Source organism: Pyxicephalus adspersus, chromosome 1 (assembly GCF_032062135.1).
Source record: "Pyxicephalus adspersus chromosome 1, UCB_Pads_2.0, whole genome shotgun sequence".
Lineage (NCBI taxonomy): Eukaryota > Metazoa > Chordata > Amphibia > Anura > Pyxicephalidae > Pyxicephalus > Pyxicephalus adspersus.
The window spans coordinates 68,920,797-68,941,667 of NC_092858.1; the positions used below are offsets into that span (position 1 = coordinate 68,920,797).

At 36.1% G+C, this 20,871-nt stretch overlaps 1 protein-coding gene across 3 annotated transcripts in view; it reads right to left on the reverse strand.

The window, feature by feature from the left end:
* Positions 1 to 20,871, reverse strand: part of AFF3 (ALF transcription elongation factor 3) — a 142,147-nt gene that overhangs the window by 21,375 nt on the left and 99,901 nt on the right. For all 3 annotated transcript variants that reach the window (XM_072413371.1, XM_072413365.1, XM_072413376.1), the window contains exons 6-9: positions 18,626 to 18,677; positions 8,975 to 9,015; positions 2,419 to 2,599; positions 39 to 1,055 (exon numbers count right to left, since the gene is read on the reverse strand). In XM_072413371.1, the coding sequence (XP_072269472.1) occupies positions 39 to 1,055; positions 2,419 to 2,599; positions 8,975 to 9,015; positions 18,626 to 18,677 (1,291 nt within the window). The remainder of the gene's footprint in view (positions 1 to 38; positions 1,056 to 2,418; positions 2,600 to 8,974; positions 9,016 to 18,625; positions 18,678 to 20,871) is intronic.

Below are 20,871 nucleotides of genomic sequence, written 5' to 3' on the forward strand. Positions count from 1 at the left end.
ATTTTTTTTCAACAATTTGTAGTTCCCCATATTCCTACCTTACGTTTACGACGCATTTTCAAACCAGTGTTATGTATTGCTGGAGGTAAATCTTTATTCTGAGATGCCATAAATGTCTTGTCCGTGTTACAAATCAAATTGTAGTGTTCCTGGGATATATTTAGTGGAATTCTGGTCAAAAGATTTATATCAATCCTGACCCACAGTGATTTGATCTCCCCTATTCCCTTTAAGGAGCACACATTGTCATTTCTTCCAAAGGGAACTAGTTTATAAAACTGTTCTTCTGTCTCCGCTGCAATGTTATTCCCAGTCCTGGTATTACCAACGTTGTGTGAACTATATGTATTACCACAGGTACTGTTATTTCGCCCACTTTCTTTTATCCTGTGGTTGTTTTCTGATGGGGAGGCTGAGAATGTTTTAGGAAGCTGTGATACATCTACTTCTGTTTCTGTGTTAAGTTCTGAATGCTGAATTGAAAACTCAGTGACCTCTTTGGATTTGGGGGCAGATCTAGTAATTCGAGTCCGTCTCTGTTCACAGCTAAAAACGCCAGTTCTTGGTTCTTTTCTGTGTAATCCCTTGCTATTGCAAGTTAACCTATTTTTAGCCTGCTCCTGTATTTCATTCTCTGAAATTCCTTTGCTTACAGAGGTCTCATTTAGTTTACGGCAGTTCAGATGATCAGCACTAGATGTCCTCTCAGTCCTCCTTGTTAGTTGTCTGCATACAGGTCTCCTAGAAGAGGTGCTTTCAGTAGGAACACCAACAACAATTGTAGCAGCACATGGAGATGTATGCAGCTTCACACTTTTGCTCCCATGCACTGCACAAACTGCTCCCAGGCTGTGATCCTCTCTGTTAGGACTCCCGCCATTTTTGTGATTTGGACTTGGATGACAACTTTTGGATGCTTCTGTGGAACTTGCCTTATTTTCATGCACTCCATTGAGATTCAGGCTCTGTGCATGGTTAAGAATAGTGTTTTTGTTTGGATTGACTTTATTTAACCATTTATCCAGCTGCCATTTGTTTGAAGTTGCCTGTTCGGGCTTCAAGTGACAATGTTAAGTTAGTTCTTTTACTCATAAAATACAGATGTAAAGCTAATTTGCAACCACATACAATAAAAGTAGAACATAAAAAATTTTAATATGAGTGGAGACAGAACTTTTTCATTTAAATCGGAGCTCTAACTTGCTCATTTCCATGGCATAATACAATGCAGTTGCAAAAGCTGCAAACATGGAAAATCCGGACTGCTTTGTGGGAAGGGTGATTAGCCCTAAAAAATTGATAATTGTACACAATAAACATTAAACAGTGAGGGTAAAAACAAACTGAATGTACATGCAGATGCTTTCTCTTTGCAGTTCATTAGTTAGATGTACAAAGGAAACGTGGGATGTATGGTGTATGTAAATGTATGGTGTTAGGGTAGCACAGTGGCTCAGAGGTTAGCACTCTGGCCTTCGCAGCACTAGGTCCCAGGTTCAAATCTCGGCCAGGACGTTATCTGCATGGAATTTGCAGGTTCTTCTTGTACCACATTCCAAAAACATGCAGTTAGGTTAATTGGCTACCCCCAAAATTGACCTTAGACTGTATTAAAGACATAGCAAAATACTGGAGTAGGGACATTAGATTGTGAGCCCATTTGAGCTAGTAACATGACTATGGAGTTTGTACAGCTCTGTGTAATATGATGGTGCTAAATAAATGCTGTATATTAATTAGCTTTATGATCAATTTATTATAAGGGCCCACAAACTACCTAAAGAATAACAAAGTTATTATTACATTATAGTTATCTGCATGGTGTCATATGTCAATAAAAATATTATTTACCTGTATCAACTAGTTTTTCTGAATATTGTTATTGTTTGACAGCAATTTTGAACATTCTGACTGGTATTTCATTGTTTTTCTGTAGTGCAGAAGTATAGTATTTTAGAGCATAGATTCATTATTTTATTTTTAGAAAACTTTACTTATTTTTTTAAAAAATTAAAAAATATTTATAGAAAAATCTACAAACAGTAACAACATTTTTTTACATATGCTATATGTTTTTAATGTCAAAATAGTTGTAAATATTAACTCATTTTATTCGAGATTTGCTACATTTTCTTCAGCTCATAGCAGTAAAGCAGTAAAGGAAATTTGATCTTTTACCAGTCTCCATACAAATCTTTTTTAGTCATGTAACTACTTACTAAACTGCCAGCAATTCCCTGGTCCGTTATTAGGGAGGTAAGCCCCATGGCTCCTCTTTCACAATGCTAAACTTCAGAAACTCAAGCACTTACAAGCACATTTCATATGTTGGGTAACAATTTGACACACTTGTATCTCACAGACATATACCTTACAAAACAAAGAAAAATAAACAGTGATTTTTCAAGAATTTCTTACCTCGGGACTGGTACAGGCGGATGGACTGGATGGCGTGCTGCTTTCACTCTCACTGGAACTGCTCTCAGTCTCAGAGTCTGATTCTGAGGTAGTGTCAGATTCACTTGAGTTGCTGCCTGACCCTTTGATGGAGATTCCTGAGGCTAAGCCACTGCCTTTCTGGGGGTCACCACTGACAGCACTAGAAAGAAAAAAAATGTATGTTATGCTATAGGGTATTACATTGTTCTCTGAGGTTTGTACATACCTTAGTGTTCTTTCTACAGAAGTAAAGCAAGAATAATAGATTATTATATGATATCCCCACGAACAATTCTTTAAAGGCTAAACTCCAGGTAGCTATAAAAGAAAAAAATAACCCAGTTATAAGCTAAGGCATTAGAGTATATAAGTGGGGGAAAATTTAGAAAAAAACATCTAGCAGGACTATTTAATACATGTTTAATTCTCTGTGTCATGTGTTTTAAAAATGAATGAACCTGCAAGAAATTAATTCAAATTCTGTGGTGGACTGGCAATACTGCCACAGCTACACTGAAATAGCAGGGAAGGGAAAGTAACAGCAGGCAGTTGTTTGGGAATGGAGGCAGAGCAGAGAATGTAAAGGAGACGTTATGGAGATAAAGACAAAGGAGCTGACATACAGTAGTCTAAAATAGGAGAGCTGGGGTAGGGCTGACAACACTGTCTGGAAAGTCAGTGCTGAAGAGGCAGGGTTGTCAGCCCACTACAGGGAGTTAGGAGGTGACTCCATTTATGGTGGAATATAAACAGACAAAACATCAACAAATAGGTGTGTATAGAAAAGCTGTCTAAATATTTTTTTAACATATGTATATAATATTGAGCTTTTTCCCCATTACTTATTTAAAAAATGATGCCACATCCTGTCATAGCCATATATACCTTAATTGAATGAATGGGATTTTTAAGGCATCAAAATATACACCACATCATTAAAATGCAGCAATCTTTAATATGTTATACAAAAAACTTAAAACCACATTACAATGTAACACAATAACATAATTACAATTAGGAAAAAAACAGCACTTACAGCTGCAATTATCTTGGTCCGCTTCCTCAGGAAATAACATTAACCGTATGATTCGGCCAGGGATGCGCCTTCTCCTCAAACTGTGCTCACAAGTTTTTTATTGTGTATATTTTGATTCCTTAAAAGTCCCAATAATTACAATTTAGCTATAAATTTTTTTAACAGACATACCTAATTTCTACCAGTTTAGCTACCTGAAAATTCACCCTCCTATAATGGTCTTTCAGATCCACACACATACTAGAAAAAGTGGCAAGACTAGGCACTATTCTGGTGTGATACATGAACATGTTAACAGTGAACATCCTGACAGAATGGGAGGGGAGAGAAAGTAGATGGATGGTCCTGTTTGCGTGTTGTGTTTTTGCCCTAGTAATATAAGTGATACAATAAAACTTCCTTATTTCAATAGGTTTATGACTGTATAAAGGCACCATTTACAAAACATTAAGTGCATGACATATATGTATTTAAACATTTTTTTGAGGTTTATGCACATAGCAAGTCTTACATATGAACTTCCATTTGATCTGTTATCTCTTTCTTTTTGCTACTTTAACTACTATATCCAGAAGTCTAATTCAAGATTGTAGATGGTAAGCCTTTAATCCCCTCTTGTAACTAGTCTAAACAAGCTTTAATGGAATGATTCAATGACATAATATTTTCTCATCATCTCTCACCTTGCAGATATACAGGTAATAATAGGTATTTCTCAATACTATTGGCCCACCAAACACCATATTCATATTTCCTTTATGTACTCTAGTATAAATTGGAATTTGATATATATATATTGGAATTTCTTATAATCCTCTGGCCTGTACTTTCAGCTATATTAGGCCTATCTTCCAAAAAACTACTGAATGTTCTCATAGGCTATGATAAACTTAGAAGTGTCTGCAATGTTTGTATTGCTTATAAAGTTTTTATGATATTCAGTCCTTAAAGCGGATCTATCACCAGGATTTTTAGTTTACACAAAAGGGGAGACAACTCTTTTTATGTTAGATAAAGAGTCAGGGCCACTAGGGAGTACAACTCGCACAAACGTGATGTGAACCCTGAGAAGGGCCAAGGCGCAGAGTCTAAGCAGCAACCAGGTCTTCTGCAGAGCCTCTAGTGGTGAGGATGTTAAGCTGCTGGATACACGGTACCAAATTAAAGGCAGAAGAATTGTCAAGGAAGGCTAAGGTCAAGGCAGGCAGCAAGCAATAGAGGTCAGGTCACAAGCCAGGGGTCAAATACCAGGGATCCAGGTAACAGACACCACTGACACAGGGGCCACTGCAGATACAGGGAACACAGGAGACACTGGAAGCAACAGAAGGCACAGGGATATCCACAGACTGAGAGGAACACTGAAACAGCACAAAGGAATGGGCTGCAAACAACAGACTGGGCAACAAGAGGTAACACAGGAGCTGGACAGAGGAAACACTGAATTAGGCAACAGGTGTACAGGAACTGCTCAGCAGAGCTAGGGGTTGGGTTCAGGATTGGTGGACTTAGGGAGGAAGAGGAGGGAATTTTCTGGAGCAGGAAGAGGACAGAACGGATTCAGGCAGCAGTGGGGGCAAGTTTCCCACTTACCTGCCCTGTGTTTTTCTGAGGGTTTAGAAGTTTTTTTTCTTCTAATGCTAGTAATAAGGAAACAGAGAGCTGGCTGAGGTCCAGGGGCGGTACCTTTTGGTAGTGTTTCATGTTAATGGGGGACCAAGATGTGTGGTGGTCTCCTAATCAGTAAAGGAAAAAGGTGGTGAGCCTTGAATTTATATTGTCAAAAGGGGCTGCTAGAATGGTTATTGTTCCTGAACTGGTGATGTGCACCTGGGAGCAAAAGGGCAAAATGAGTATTAGACCCCAGGTAGTACAATGGATGCCGTAAATGCTTTTGAGGACCTGCAGTCTCATTGGTGGTTGAGGACCCGGATTATCTGTGTATCCCCCCCAGGGTTGTTGGTAAGCAAAACTAATTTACAAATAAATGCTCATGCTGTTGTTGTTAATGTTAAGCTTTGTTATCTTGTGTTATGTTATAAAATGTTATGAGTTATGAGTAATATTTGTACTTGATAAAATGTGTTCAATAAAACAGCTGTTTAGTCATTTGATCCACATTATATGTGTGTTACTTGATTGGGAGGGTTATAGAAGGGGTGGTGTGTAGGGTCAGCCAAAAGGTGTGAGGATGGTCCTAAGGACTTCTTAGTTACAGCAGTCATAAAGATATTCACTACTACTAACCCTACTACTACTACTACGATATTCAGCTTACTTCTGACTACAAACAAAACTGCTGATATTATTTGACCCTTGTAAATAAAATTACCTTAAAGTTACACTTGTGAGCCTATAGCCCGTTAAGAAAATAGCTCAGCACAAAAAATGCAACATGCTATACTTTGCCTAGACTGACTGCTAGACAAAAGCACACTCTCATTGTAATTCCTTTCAAGCACTTGCCCAGATAAAAAACAAAGGAAAAAGTGCAGAGAACTTCTTTTGCAGCCCTCCACAAGATTCATGAACATAAAACTTCATAACTTTCACATACCGATAGGCCGCAGGGCTGATAGGGAACAAATACCACTGATTTCTGACAGTAGATGACAGGTGATTGATATACTACTTCTCTGTTCTTGCAGTGTAACCCAATATATCCCCCCAAGTTAAATATGCCTATTTGCAGTTTATTAGAGAGCGCATAAACAGTTTAGCAGGTGTTCGCCCCCCCGAAAGAGTCTGTGCTCCAATATTATATTTAAAAAGATTCCATCAGCAGTTATGCAGTTTGAAGACATACTGTCCACAGCTCTAATGGATTATTTCAGTCTGCTTGAGCTATTTTTATTTCTTCAGCAATGTCTATCCAGCATAATATGTAGTGCACTGCTGTGCCAAGACATGACTGAAACATCTGAAAATAACTAGAAGATTCCAGTTAGAAATACATTAATCATGTTAGTTTCTGGTGTCTTGTTTATTTTCCTAAAGAAAATAGATTATTAATTCATGTAATGGTGTCATGATAATAAAGTGGAATATATATATATATATATATATATATGTGTGTAACAGTATGTAAAATAATAACATCTTTATTGCCAGGAAATATTGTACAATTTTATATGAAAATCGGAAACTACCAAACACTAGTTCCTCCCTCCATCACTGTTGGATACAGTAGTGATGTGAGGTCAGAGGTAGGAAGCAGTTACAAGTACAGGTGACTGTGTAGGCTGACTCTTTTAGAAGTTCTGGTTTCCCATCAGACTTTGGGGTACTGCAAGACTGCCCCAAACTCATCTGCCATGCTTCCATAACTGCAGCATCTACACCTCATCTGTAGTTTTATCAGCATGTCTGGGAAATCCTATTTATCCCTGTGGAGTGGCAGACTATGTGTCTCAAACATGGGTGGCCACTCTATGGAAATTATTGTGATTTTTTTAACATAAATAATCTTTGTTTATCTTCCACGCAGTGCATGTTAGGATCTTGAAACAGATTTTTAATAATATTTGAGAATGGCGACTTTATATGCCACTCCAAAATTTAACTGTTCATTTTCTTAAAGTAGCCCTGGGTTGGTTTTGAGCTGTGTTGTGGACAGGGATATTGATGTTACACTTGCTGAACTATCTAAATATGTATCAGCTTTAACAATATGGGGTCTATCTATAAAGCAGTAAATCTGACATTTGCTGAAACATTTCCTGGTGGAATCTCCTGGAAAATTTTCTACCTGTGATTGTTTTGATGAATGTCATTTTCACTGCTTTATAAACAGATCCCTTTGACTGAAATTATCAATGGAACATTGAAGTGAATACAGCTTAATCCTATTTAACAAGCAAAATGAAATTCCCTTTGGATTGTGAAAACACACCATCTAATTGCAAAGAAAATATTTAGTCTTTATTCCTTCAATAAATCTACAACACACAAATCCCTGTGAAGATGTTACCTCTAAAACTGTTGTCCAGGATGTTACAAATGATACATAATGACATTTTATTTTATTTTTATCTAACCTGTGATACTAATATAAATCATTTTATTCATCATATGAAAATGATGTGGACTCATTTAACCCATGTCAGTCTTGGAAAACTGAGTACTATATAAAAGGTTGTTTCTTTCAAATTGCTCAGACATTTAGGTTTATTTATACAGAATAAATAGGGGAAAATGTATCTATCTGCACACACAATATGTTGCCCTTGTGCCTTAACTGTAGCAGTTGGATCATTATAATGCATGATGGATTGTAGGAACTGTGTAACACTGGGGTTCTGCTGACATAGGCTTCAGCAGCTTACCATCAGCAAAATTGTTCAGTATGTCAATAGGTTTGTTATGCATGGTTTACTCAGAGTAATTGGATATATAAAATTCTTGGTAATACAAATTTTTATGGGAAATTATTATTTCTTTACGCCAGCAAAACCAGTGTGCTGCATAAACAGAACGTAAATCAGTTAAAATGGGCTTTGTTACCAGGGATACCTTTAGGTTTCTAAATAATCTTGGGCATCTTTTTACTTTAGGTGATTGGTAAATTTTTTTTTTTTCATACTAGTTGCAAAGTGGCAAAGAACATGTGGTGCTTTTCTGAACATGTGCAATATGGTGCAAAATAGTCGAATCATAGTTTACCTATGTCACGTAATAAGTGTGTGTATAAAATTACTGGGGAATTGTGGTCACATCACAATTGCTGTGTTTTCATCTTTCTTTACAGTATCAGATAATGAATGACATTTGCACATGTGAATGTTCAAACATTATGTGCAGTGTTCAATGCACCATTCTCTATTTTTAATTGCAGTGAGTACAGGCAAAGTCATGACTCAACTCTCTGATGACCAGGGGGTGGCGCAATGACTGTCTGGGCTTAAACTTCCTGGCTGTATGATGCTCACTGATGCAGATAAATAACTACTTATGCTTTTAAAATTACAGACATATCATACAAATACAAAGCAAGAAAATCCCCTTTAAGATAAAAAATAAAACTGGAATTGGGATTTACAAGAAAACTTTCACTCTAGGTTTAGATTTAGATTTAGGAGATATAAACAGTACATAGAATCCCTAGCATGAAAACCAGTAATACACATAAAAGCATTACCATATAATAAACAAAATAAAAATAGAAATTTGTACTGAAGAAGGTTTCACCCTACCCTGTGTAAATTTAAAAGTCTTTATATTATGGTAAGTGTTGTAAGTAAACACAAGATAGAGAATCACCCCAAAATTGTAGTAAGAGACAGCTACCTGAATACCTTTGCCAAATTCACTCCTAGGTATCCTTTTCTGTACCATCTTTAAGTGGCTTGTCTTATAGTTGCTCTGTGGTTTGGAGTCCAATATTATTTTAACAACGAAGGCACTTTGCGTTCACATTTTGACTTTGAGTTATATGCCACAGTAAATAAGTCTCCACGCTTCATGAAACAATTTATGATTTATAAAAATGATAAAAGATACCTGTCACTTTGGACACCGACGGCTTGTCCTTCGGTTGCTAGCTGAGAAAAAACAGATCAGAAAAATTTACTTTACATTCCAAAAAGAAGCTTCAAGATCATCTGACTTTCTATCCAAACACTGAAAAAAAAAATTAACATTCCAGGATGAAGCATTGAAGCAGACTGAAGCTTTCTATTTAACATTTACACCTGGTACATATGTCCATGCTATATAATTTAAGACTGCAACAGTTTTTCACCTTTAAAATCTTAATTGATATTCAATATTTTTTAATCATAGTCAAAGTTCTAAAGTTCTAAGCATGAAGTTATAAAAAACAATTATAATAAATATTTTCCTATTTATTGTTAGACTGTTAAATTTTTACTATTTATTTATTCTATTTTTTAGACAGGTGAAATACTGTAATTGTACTAACAATAAAATATCACAAACCTTATACTAAGTTTTGTACAGTAAAATTAGTTACTGTTAGTAAAACAGCATTGTATGTTTCTTAACTTTGTTAATTTCTTATCTTGTACCATGCTCATCCTATAAACCCCTTGTGTGAATGTCCAAGGAACAAATGCTCCAGCAGCTACTAACTGTGTCATGACTACAGAAGGCATGCTATTTCACTGTGCACCAGCCAATATAAGTAAACACTTTGATGAAGTAAAGTTTTACTACATTAGTATATCAACCCCATCATTGTAGCTAAAATTATTGACATAAAACACATGCAAATATCATTTGCAGAATGATAAATTGGCAATGGCAGCTTCAGTGATTTTTGCAGGACAGGTTCTCTTTCCCTTTAGGACCCATCCACATTGTTATGAAGCACTAACTAACTATTATTTTTGAGTGTTGATGCAGGTTGTGTTACGGCAATGTATTCAATTTAATGTTTAAATATTTTTGTTTAAAATTCACCTGAAATAATTCCTACAAGACGTAGATAGTGAATATAGTGATGATAAATTCTTATATTAGGAAACATGGAACATAAAACCAAAGACAAAATGAATTTCCTGCCAGTACTAATATGTTGATGGACTCCCACTCCCACACTCCCACTCCCATATTCCAACATTAGGCGTATTCACCAGGACTTGACTCCTATAGTAGGCGACAGTGTCATGAAAGTCCTTATGTCAGGCCAAGGGGGCAACAACCCATACTTCTGGATCAAAATATAAATAGACGTGAATCAAGAGTGAGACAATATGAAGAAACATTTTGAAGAACAAGAAAGAACAAGGAAAGAAAGGAAAAAAGAACCCCCAGTTAGGGGCCATTCAAAAATCAAACTACACTGTGAATACCTATGTCTTATGAAATCTATCTAGGTCATTATTAAGGCTGATGTTAATGTCTTTCAGTATTTAACTATATAAAGCAATTCATGTATAACAGAATGTTGACACAATTGAGCATACATACATACATGTGTGTTGAGGTAATGTGCTGTAATAGCATAGCAATGCAATGCCAATACGTAAATGCAGTACAAATGCAGGAAAACTGTTACTTATATTATTTAATAAGAGTGATGAGGTTTTATATATTTAAAGTAACCAATAAAGATTCGTGTGCTTGGGACAGATAAGCAATGTTTGGTTTATATAGTTTAATGGAGTTTTCACTGATTTTCTTAAAAAGCTAATATGTTTGATAAATAAAAGTACCATTGCGGGGGTTTGGCATGTAAGCCAGGCCTTATTGTTTAGCTAATAGTGTGAGAGTGGACAGCAGGTTGTCTCATATACTGGCAATGTCCTCGGGAGTAAAAAATAAGTATATTTGCATAGCATCTTGATGGTAAAGGGCCTTTAAAATCAAGATTTTTTTTCTTTAGTTTATTTTAAAAGATTGAAGAGAAGAACCATATTTCAATACTGATAGCTTCTTATTTGCAAGGGTGATGTCTCATGTTGGTGCTCGCTACTTGACACTGCTGTGCAATTTCCTCTCCAGCTCTAATTTATACATTTATCCAGCAACATTCAGCAGCACATACCAGTGCTTTGACTTTTATGAATCCCTGTGGATGCTGTGTTCAGGCCATACAGATGAACATGCTCTACAAATAACAGCCGAGCACAAAGGTCTATTTATTCACACTTGGCAGACTGAATACAGATTGACTATCCCGCCTATAAATTTTCACATCATTTCAAACAAGGTAACTTAAGCCAGAAGAAGAAAAAAAAAGTCATGTCATAAAGTACTGAAAACAGTCCGGCAAATTATGCTTCCATTTATTTACCTAGGCCATCAGCTGGTTTTCTCTCATTGCAAGGCCTGACTGTACACAGTTGTACCACAATACAAGGAAGCTTTGTCAGATGTCCCAGTTATCCAGTTTTACAGTAAAATTCAATCCACTTTTTTTTATAAATGTATACCTTTGTGACCAACTCTACTGAGTGCCTAGAGATTTGTTTTTTACATTTTACAGACTTGTCTGTTGAATTTTTTTTAGGGGTAAAAACTAAAAAAGTGGATAAAATGCAAAGCAGCAAATGTACAACTGTTGATCAAAGTGATCATTAAATGGTTTCCTGTTCCTAGAGAATAAAGGACAGACAATGATTGGATTCTACAGAACAAAACTCTACTTTATTTTTTAGGTCAATATACCAACTATATAATTAAAATTGCATGTCTGAAATTCATTTCAAATGCAGGTCTGCAGATTCCCTTTCATGGTACTTTAAAGGTACATTATGGCTGGTCCCTTGAGATGCATTTGTGTTAAAGAAAGGGAGACCAAACACAACCTTTTGCTATTATTTGTGTTGCATTTAGTGTTAATGCAAAAGCCAAAGTTTGATAGCACCTGTGTACACAAACCCTAAAGAAGTCTAAACCCATCCCTTCATTGCAGAACTGATGCATGTTATAAAACCCATATTTTAGCATCCACAACAAACTGCAAGAGACCTATTTTATATGATAGTGTAGATTAACTCACAGCAGAAATCAGAACACACACATAAATCAGACTTTAGCTTGCAGAAAAAGATTAACAGGCATTTATATTATTTTATATTACAAGTAATAGGGGTACAGGGTCACCCTGCCAGTCTTCTCTTATCAGGACTATGTAATTGTGGAATGCATCAAGAATGGCATTTTGACACTGTTAGACACTTTGTACATGAATACAAAAGTATAGTACATGAGTTCCATATGAGGAATATCCTAACAATGCTCACAGAAGACTTTAGCACCTTTTGGATAACGATAACTCTAAAACTCAGAAGGTGCCCCTTCCTGGAAAATGCCTTACTGTACTCCAAGGGCTCAAAAGGTATCATATTTAGTAAACTGATCTCTACTAGTATATGTAGTCTTACAATTCAAAGCAATTAACTTTTGTGCACATAAAAAGAAGACTCAGAAGAGTTATTATAGCCACTGTTACCTGAAATACAGTCCGTAAACATTTTTGTAATGAATAAGTCTAAATCTAGCAGATATCAAGGAGATAATATCAAGGGGAAGGATATATCGGGGGGAAGGATATATCGGGGGGAAAGTTCTTCGAGTCCAGTAAGGGAAGTGGTTCTTAAATGTCTCAAAAGCTGGCAGTCTGAGAGATGATCTCTCCCCAAAATGTCACATTGAATCTGTAATTATCTCAAAAATGTCCAGTTAGGTAACTGAAATTTTAACTTTAATACATCAAAGGAAAGAAACATACAATTCTCCACAACACCCGATGATAATGTAATACCCCTATCAGTCCAAAACCTAGGGGTTTGGATACTAAGAAATTGGGAAAGAGATGAAATCTCCCATAATGGAGTGTGGTGATAAGGTCCGATCAGAAGCAAATCTTGCCAAACCATCCGCCATTGTCAGACCCCATGACCAGAGGCCAAATTCAAACAAACCCTCAAAGGAGACTAATTTAACACCCCCCCCCCCTTTCCCCGCCACCCCAGGAGTGCTAAGGGTTCCCAGTTGTCAAAAGCCAAATTGATCTTCAAGGTGGAGCCAAAGGTGGCAGACAGATAAGAGTGTTGCCTGAGACTGGGCTCTTCCCCAATTCTGCAAATCAGTAAGTCTCCCAGTGGACTCCAATGAGACATCCAGTTCCAACATGAAGGTCCTATGTGGATTAGAGAATTCTAATACCAGGTCCAAGATACCAATTACCCATTATAAGCATGGTAAGCACAAAATGTGCAATTAACCTTTCCAGTATCAGTATCCAGTATAACAGTGTCTAGTGAAATAGGAGGGTGCTATGTAAACATTCACCAGTACTAAAGTTACCACACCAATCTCCAATAGCACAATTAAATAAAAAACAAGCTAATAAATAGGAAGCACAAGCATAACTTGTTTAACTCTGCAGGGAAGTTTTTCACCAAAATAGTAATATCTTTCATGTAACACAAATAGATGGCATGAAACGCCATCTGTATCCATGGCCATATCTTTATTAAGCGTGAATAAATGAGATGTGCCCAATAGTGCGAGTGCTCCATCACATCAACAGCCAGGAAATATGCACAGCTGATTACAATTAAATAAAATTTCCCTAAACAAACAAGACAGCCCTGGTAGAAAAACCTGCCACATCCTGCCAGCATGATGTCTGAAGGCCCAACATCATACTTCATGAATAAAAAAAAAACACAAAATTATAGCAAAAAACGGGTCACCCAACCAATGTGGCTTTATAGCCCAAAGCCCCCTAAACAATAAAGTCTGCACTTATGAACCCACTGAAGGTTCACATGAAGGTCCAGATACTCCTCCTCGAGTATAAAAAAAAACAGACTAAAGGTAATCCTCGTTTAGCGACTTACCTGTTTACCGGCTGCCCACACTTATGACAGCCTCCACAGATGTGTACACTGTATAAAACTGTACAGTGTACATCCACCCTGTGTCTCCTCTTTGGTCTTTTGTACTCCGTCTTCCTCCTCAGCATTCCTGCACAATCCCCGGGCTGCAGGCTGTCAGTGAATGTGACAGCACTGCAGACTGGGTCCTTCCTATGCTCCTCGCTTTACAACCAATTTGCTTAACAACCAGGTCACAGGAACGAAACCTGGTCATTAAGCAAGGAACATCTGTAATGCAAAATTAACAAGGTTGCTAATGTCATTGCTAGTAGTTCCTCATCATACAGGATGTCATAGCTAATCCAAGGAGGAACAGTGTACCCAAGAAAAGGAAACGTCGTAATAAATCTTTCTTAGATGGCAGAGTCCGTCCAGTGCCTACAGCAGAAACAGCTGTTAAGGACTCCAATACCTGAAACCAAACAAAGGCAGTGTAGTAAATGCAGGTAGCATTAATGGAGGGAATCCAACGATTTGGAGATGGTGAAATGAAAAACTATGCACTAGCCCTGTACCCAGAGTTTACAAGGGTATAGAATACTGTATTCAAAGTCTTTCATGCAATGTTGGTTGCAAACATTAACAAACGACCCCCTTTTCTTCTGTAGCACCAGGAAACATTTTTATACACCAGGACATTTAGTCAATAGACTGTCACTTCCAAGGCTTATGGAATAGGAGCTTTATGGAGTTAGATGGCTGACCACTGTGCTGCTACACAAAAGAATCATACTTCAAGCGTTTTTGAAGAAACAGTAGAAGCTGACTGATTCTTTCCATATATCTGTAGACACTTTGTGCCTATTTGACATTGCACTGAATATATCAAAAATTGTACTTCAGTTAAAGATTCATGCAAGCACACTGTAAATTAACATTGCTCAAAACTCAAAAAGTTGATATGAATGAAAAAACTGAAAGATCTAAAAACAGATCTGAAATCAGCAAGAAAAACTGATTAAGAAAATTGTCTTGTGGTCTCTGATGATTAACGAAATCTTTGTTGTTGTTTTGTGTTATTGTTTCTTCTAAGCAATAAAAAAGCATAATAATGAATGCGGCCTTCATTTTGGAATAATTTTGTGTAATTTATAGGTTATTCATATTTCTGCATTAGTCTGTTGTAGTATTGTAGACTATTCTGTAGTCATTTTTATATATATATATATATATATATATATATATATATATATATATATATATAAATGTTTTATGTACAGTTGTTTTTTGAATTAGGTTACATTTTAAGCCAACTGGCGTCCTTTAATATAAATATTGTACATACAACATCTAAGATATTCCTTTTACAAGTGAAACCTTTAACAACAGCCTTTTCACCTTTACACTGAGAAAAATCCATTTTTACAGACAATGCCTTCTTAGGACCCTATTCCTGTCAAAGTATACACTTTAAAACTCCAACTTTAAATGATACATTTCCATCCATCATTTTATGTGATTTATATGCTATAATTCATCATAATGATAGCACTATAAAAGAGTAAAATTAAATGAAAGGGAACTACAGATCTGACAAGCTGCTTTTCATGTTGTACCCATGGCAGAGTTTAATCACTGCTGACCTTTTATAAAGTACCAGTCTTTGAAACAAATTATGGACTCAGAACTTGTTATCTTCCCTGTAAAGAACAGAAGGGAACAATCAAAAGAAGATCTCTTGCCTAATGCTGCAGGGCTCCAGGGACTCCCTGAGAGTAGCAATGACAAAGTTATAGTCAAGAGTGGCTCTACCACAGGTCATATTTCTGTTACCTCTATTGCAATCGGGCTGCCCTTGTGGTTTCTCCAGTTTTCTATTGGCAATTAGTTGCTCTGTCCTTTTTCAATGTGGGTGAAATATTTCCGTAAAGGAACATTCTACCTGATTGATTACATAGCAGGTAATAGAAATTGGCTGCTAACAGAACTAAAAAAAAAAATACTCAGTTGAAACTATAGAATGTGGCCATTACTGTGATTGATTGTGTTAGGTGAAATAGTGAGAGTATATCAAGCCAAGATGATCTTTTTAAAACTGCAATATACACTTTACTACTATTACTTTCTATACAACAGTTTGGGAATATCAATCATATTTTTTAGTTTTGCATACAATTTTTACTGACATCTTATGACCTATACATAAATGAATGTACACAAGGGAATTAATTAAAGAATTTTGAATGCGCTTTTCTGCAAAAGATTTTCTAACACACATATTCAATTCAAGGAAAACTAGGGTAATATTAGATTGCAAGCTCCTAATAAATACTGTTTATTATTAATAATATTTAATAATATTAATAATAATAATATGAATAATAATAAACAAATAAATACATTCTACCCACTCAAGGACCCTCCCTTAACTGGAACAAGGTTAAAAAACTTTTTTTTTTCTCAGGGTTTTAAGATCATTGTATTTTAAATCCTATGTCCATACACCATGGCCTTTACGATGCAGTAATCCCGTTGGATTTTTTTTTTTTTTTTTTTATTATGGTGATTACAACAGGAGAAGGACAACACCAAGGAATATCTATCCATCCAGCAGCTTATTCCTAGTTAACTGCTAACAGAGAAAGAAATGTATTTTTACATGTTTTGTCATTTGTCAGCCTATAAAACAATGTACACATATTTAAGCAAATTAATGATGGACTATTATTAGCCAACATTTATGTAGCAGAAATATATTACACAGCTGTTTACAAAATCCATAGTCATATCCCTAACTGCCCCTCAAATTGGCTCAAAATCTAATGTCATGGTTTATAAGGTAATCTAAGAACAATTTTTGAGGGAAATCCAATTAACCTAACTGCATGTTTTTTGGGATGTGGGAGGAAACCGGAGTTCCCAAGGAAACCCACACGGACACAGGGAGAATATACTAACTCCTTGCAGATAGAGTGCTTGCCGGGATACAATCCTGTGACCTAGTGCTGCAAGAGCCAGAGTGCTAACCACTGAACATACCATGCTACCATATGAGAGGTTAATAAAAGGGCTAAACTTACATATTGAAAGGCCAAAGTTACATACAGGTATTTAGAAATAACACATTACCTGACATTAAATGCAGGAATGGTTTTTGAAAAATTGGAAACTAAAAATTGGAGACATAACAACATGAGTAGATCAGTGAAAATACCTTGGATAATTATATGTGTGATGGTTGCATGATGTTAACCTTTAATGACATTTAGGTTTGCCTGGGAAAATAAGACAAAGCAATGCTTAGGCCAATGGAATCTTTCAAAGCCAAGGATTTTACTAATGTTCTCAGTATTATATTTATTTAACTTTATCAAACAGTTACAAAACCTAGGCTAAAGGAAATGACATGGAGTTTTACAATACAAAATAGTGATTACTAATGCAGAAAACATAACACTCTTCAATGGTCATATGTTTACTTTTCCTATTGTGTAAACAAAACACTACTAGAAGTTCACAAACTCAGAATTTTAGATATACAGTGGTACCTCGGTATAAGTCTGCTTTGGAATAAGTCCAACTTGGTATAAGTCCTGTTTGGACACAAAAAAATTTTCTTGGAATACAACCTTTGCTTGGTATACAACCTTTGTGCTAGAACTTGTATGGGTCAAAATGAGTCAAAACACTGCGCACTACCCTTACTTACCTCTCTCGAGACAAAGCCACGACTGCCCACGCGCATCAGTTGCTACCATTCAGTGAACAACCCGTGAATTACAAAACATCTCCTCCTCCTCCTCCCTTCTCAGCACCATCCTAGTAGGCACTCCACTCTTCTCAGCAAGGTAAAGTGAGGTTAAACTTTCTTTTTTTTTGCTTTTGTATTTATGTATTTTAGTATTATGCAGTGTTTAAAAATATTTCATACAGCCCCATCAATGTATAAAATGCCAACATGAGGATTTTTTTCATGGGAACGGATGAATCATTTTACTTTTATTTCTTATGGGAAAAATTTGTTTGGTGTAAGTCCTGTTATAAACTCCTGGTATAATTCCAAGGATCTGGAACAGATTAAGGATTTATACCAAGGTACCACTGTACATCTAATATAGATCAATGAAAATAGTTTTATTAAGCTGGATACATATTTTAAACATAATAATATTTATGGGGTCAGCCTTTTTATGTCACTGCTTAACTACAGTATTGACTCATAGAGCTTGATTTATTAAAGCTCTCCAAGGCTGGAGATGATACACTTTCATCAGTGAACTTGGGTGATCCAGCAAATCTAAACACAGATTCCTAACAGTCATTTGCTATTTGTTAGCAAATGTTTTAAATCCTGGACAAGATCCATTCTGGTTTGCTGGATCACTCAGGTTCACTGATGAAATTGTATCTTCTCTACTCATGAAGAACTTAATTAATAAATCAAGCCCATAGCCTGACCACATGTTTGAGGTTGGTAAACAGGGAACAGTATCTTTTTTTAATTTATTGTCAAAAAAAAAAAATTATATATTAAAAGTAATGAATTAATAAATTATTAAAGTATAAATATTTGGTACAGTCACCAACATCAGTGCAACCACCTATTAACATCAAATTGGTTATGTTAAAATGCACAATATTAAACTTGGCTTTACAACAAATGTTTGAACCAGACAAGAAAATAGTTGTCCCCTTACCTGTAACCAAAAACTTATTAGCAGTATCTGAACCACTAATAAACAGCATGATGGGGTAAAGGGATAAGGAGCAAGGAGGGTAATGTGGATAGAATGCGGGGGGAAGGGGGGTCCTCTTATAGAATCTAATCAAAATTAAAGGAGATCTAATGGTCCCATACCTGCTGACAGTCATCCTCATCACTGCTTAGTTTTAGGTCATCTTCAAGCATTCTATTGGGGACAAACATAAAAAGTATTTGCTTAGTTCATTCTTACACATAAATTCAATGAAAAAAAAACAATAATATTATTACTAAACAAAACATTTTGCATCCTACTGTGCATGCTATTGTGCTAATGTCTCCAAATTAGTAAAGTATAGCATGATTATTGTTGGTGTTGAGAGTTATAATTACATAGGAAAACAAATCTTGGCCTTGATGTAGAAACTGAGCAAATTATTGACAATCAATCAACATTTATAAACTGTAGTTGGAAACAAAGCTTAATTATCTTTATGGATTGTTTAATAATTCACTTACCATTCTGTCTATGTAAATAGCATATTTAACAGCCCTTCACAAAGTAACAATATAAACCCATGTATCAATGAGCTTTTGTTTGTTTTTTTGGGAGTTTTACATTTCAATAAAAGTCTATAGAAAAGAAAAATCTGCTTGAAGCAGGAGAAATCCAAGTTAAATGAAGGTCAAGTGCACCTGTCACCAAATCATCCAAAAGCTATTCCAAATTGATGTTAAAGTTATGCCATCAACATGAGACCAAACATTGTTGTTGGGATGAAGGTTGCAGTAGTTCTGTAGGGCAATTTCCCAATATGTGCATTTTTTAGACTGACCTACTATTACCTAAAATTAGTATAATACTTTTCATTTTTGTAATTTGTAATGAAATTGTGATAGGCTAATATCGCACTTCAGAAGGCTCCACTGTGCTTCTCACACAAGAGGTAAAGGCATATTAAGAGACATTGTATAAGTACAGGCAGTTCTTGAAAGAATACAGTTAAGGTAAATTGTACTTTCCCTTCAAATAATGTGCATGATATATATGATAACCTAAGCAGACTGTACTTGGCATAAAACAAGTAGAAGTTGATCTTTCTTCAAATGTGTCCCTAAGGTATAATAAAGCAGTCTTTAAATTCCCCTTTACAAAGCCAAATAAAGCTTCATGTGTTTCAGTCCTCTTAAAAAGAAATACAAAATGTACAGCGCATGTTGATAACCTTTCCTATTAATATTATTTGTATTACTTGTAGTTTATCATATTGTTTTTCTTTACATTACAGTAAGCTAGAAAGACAGAGGATAGTGCACTAGGAAAGTATTTCCCTTTGCAATCTTCAGAGAGATCCAAATTGTGCCAAGCCCAGAATAATACATGAATCAGGAAAAAGGGATAGGCTGAAAATGAGAAGAAAATACCAAATTATGTATGTTAAAAAATAGTACTAATTTTATTAGAAATATCAAAAAATTATTAAAATCACAGACAAACGTAAGTTAAGCTTATAAAACCAAATTTGAGAGATTATATATAATTACAAAGTCCCACTTGTAAATAAAGTTTAACATAGATGTTGTCATGAGTTTCTTGACCAACGCGTTTTGCCCACATGGGGCTTCATCAGAGGATTATGTAACAACATCACAGGGACTATAGTACTTAATGATTGTTTGTACACGTACTGTCATATCAGAGTAAATAATCATAATCATGAAGTGAAAATGAATTTTTTACATTATACAGATTCACTTCATGATTATGATTATCTTGGTCACTTTATTTCTTTTTCTATAATGTTGTAGCTATAGCCAACTTATAGACCTATCCAGTGTTGGACACAACAAAACCATCTAAAACACATGGATATTACCAGTGTCTGACACTATCCAGACCAGGGGTGCCCAAAACGTTGATCGCGATCTACCAGTCAATTGCAAAGGCAACCCGAGTCCAACGCAGAGCCCTGTCTTACCCCCCCTGCTGTTTCCTAGCAGCCAGGCTGAATGTCTATAGGGACGCTGGGGATGTCTTTCTGTGTGAGAAGGCTCCATGTAACAGTGGGGATGGAGGCAGAAAGAGCAGTCTGAGGGGAGCAGTGCTGGGCGGTTACTTGTGCAGCAGTTCTTGTGCAGCACATCATTCTCCTATGATAGGTGAGCTTTAGCTTACCTGTTACTATAGTCTTGTAGTGCAATGTCTGTGCAATGTTCTGCCATTCAATGCCCCTGATTCATCAAGCAGAATCGGATGATCGCTCGCGCATTCGTATTAGCGATCCGAAATCATACGCCGTCGCGCTATTCAGCAACTGAAAAAGCTCGCGGCCGGAGCCGCGCATCTCCGGCAGCTTTACACTGGCGAGCTTGCATTAAAAGTCACTGTTCCCCTAAAAAAT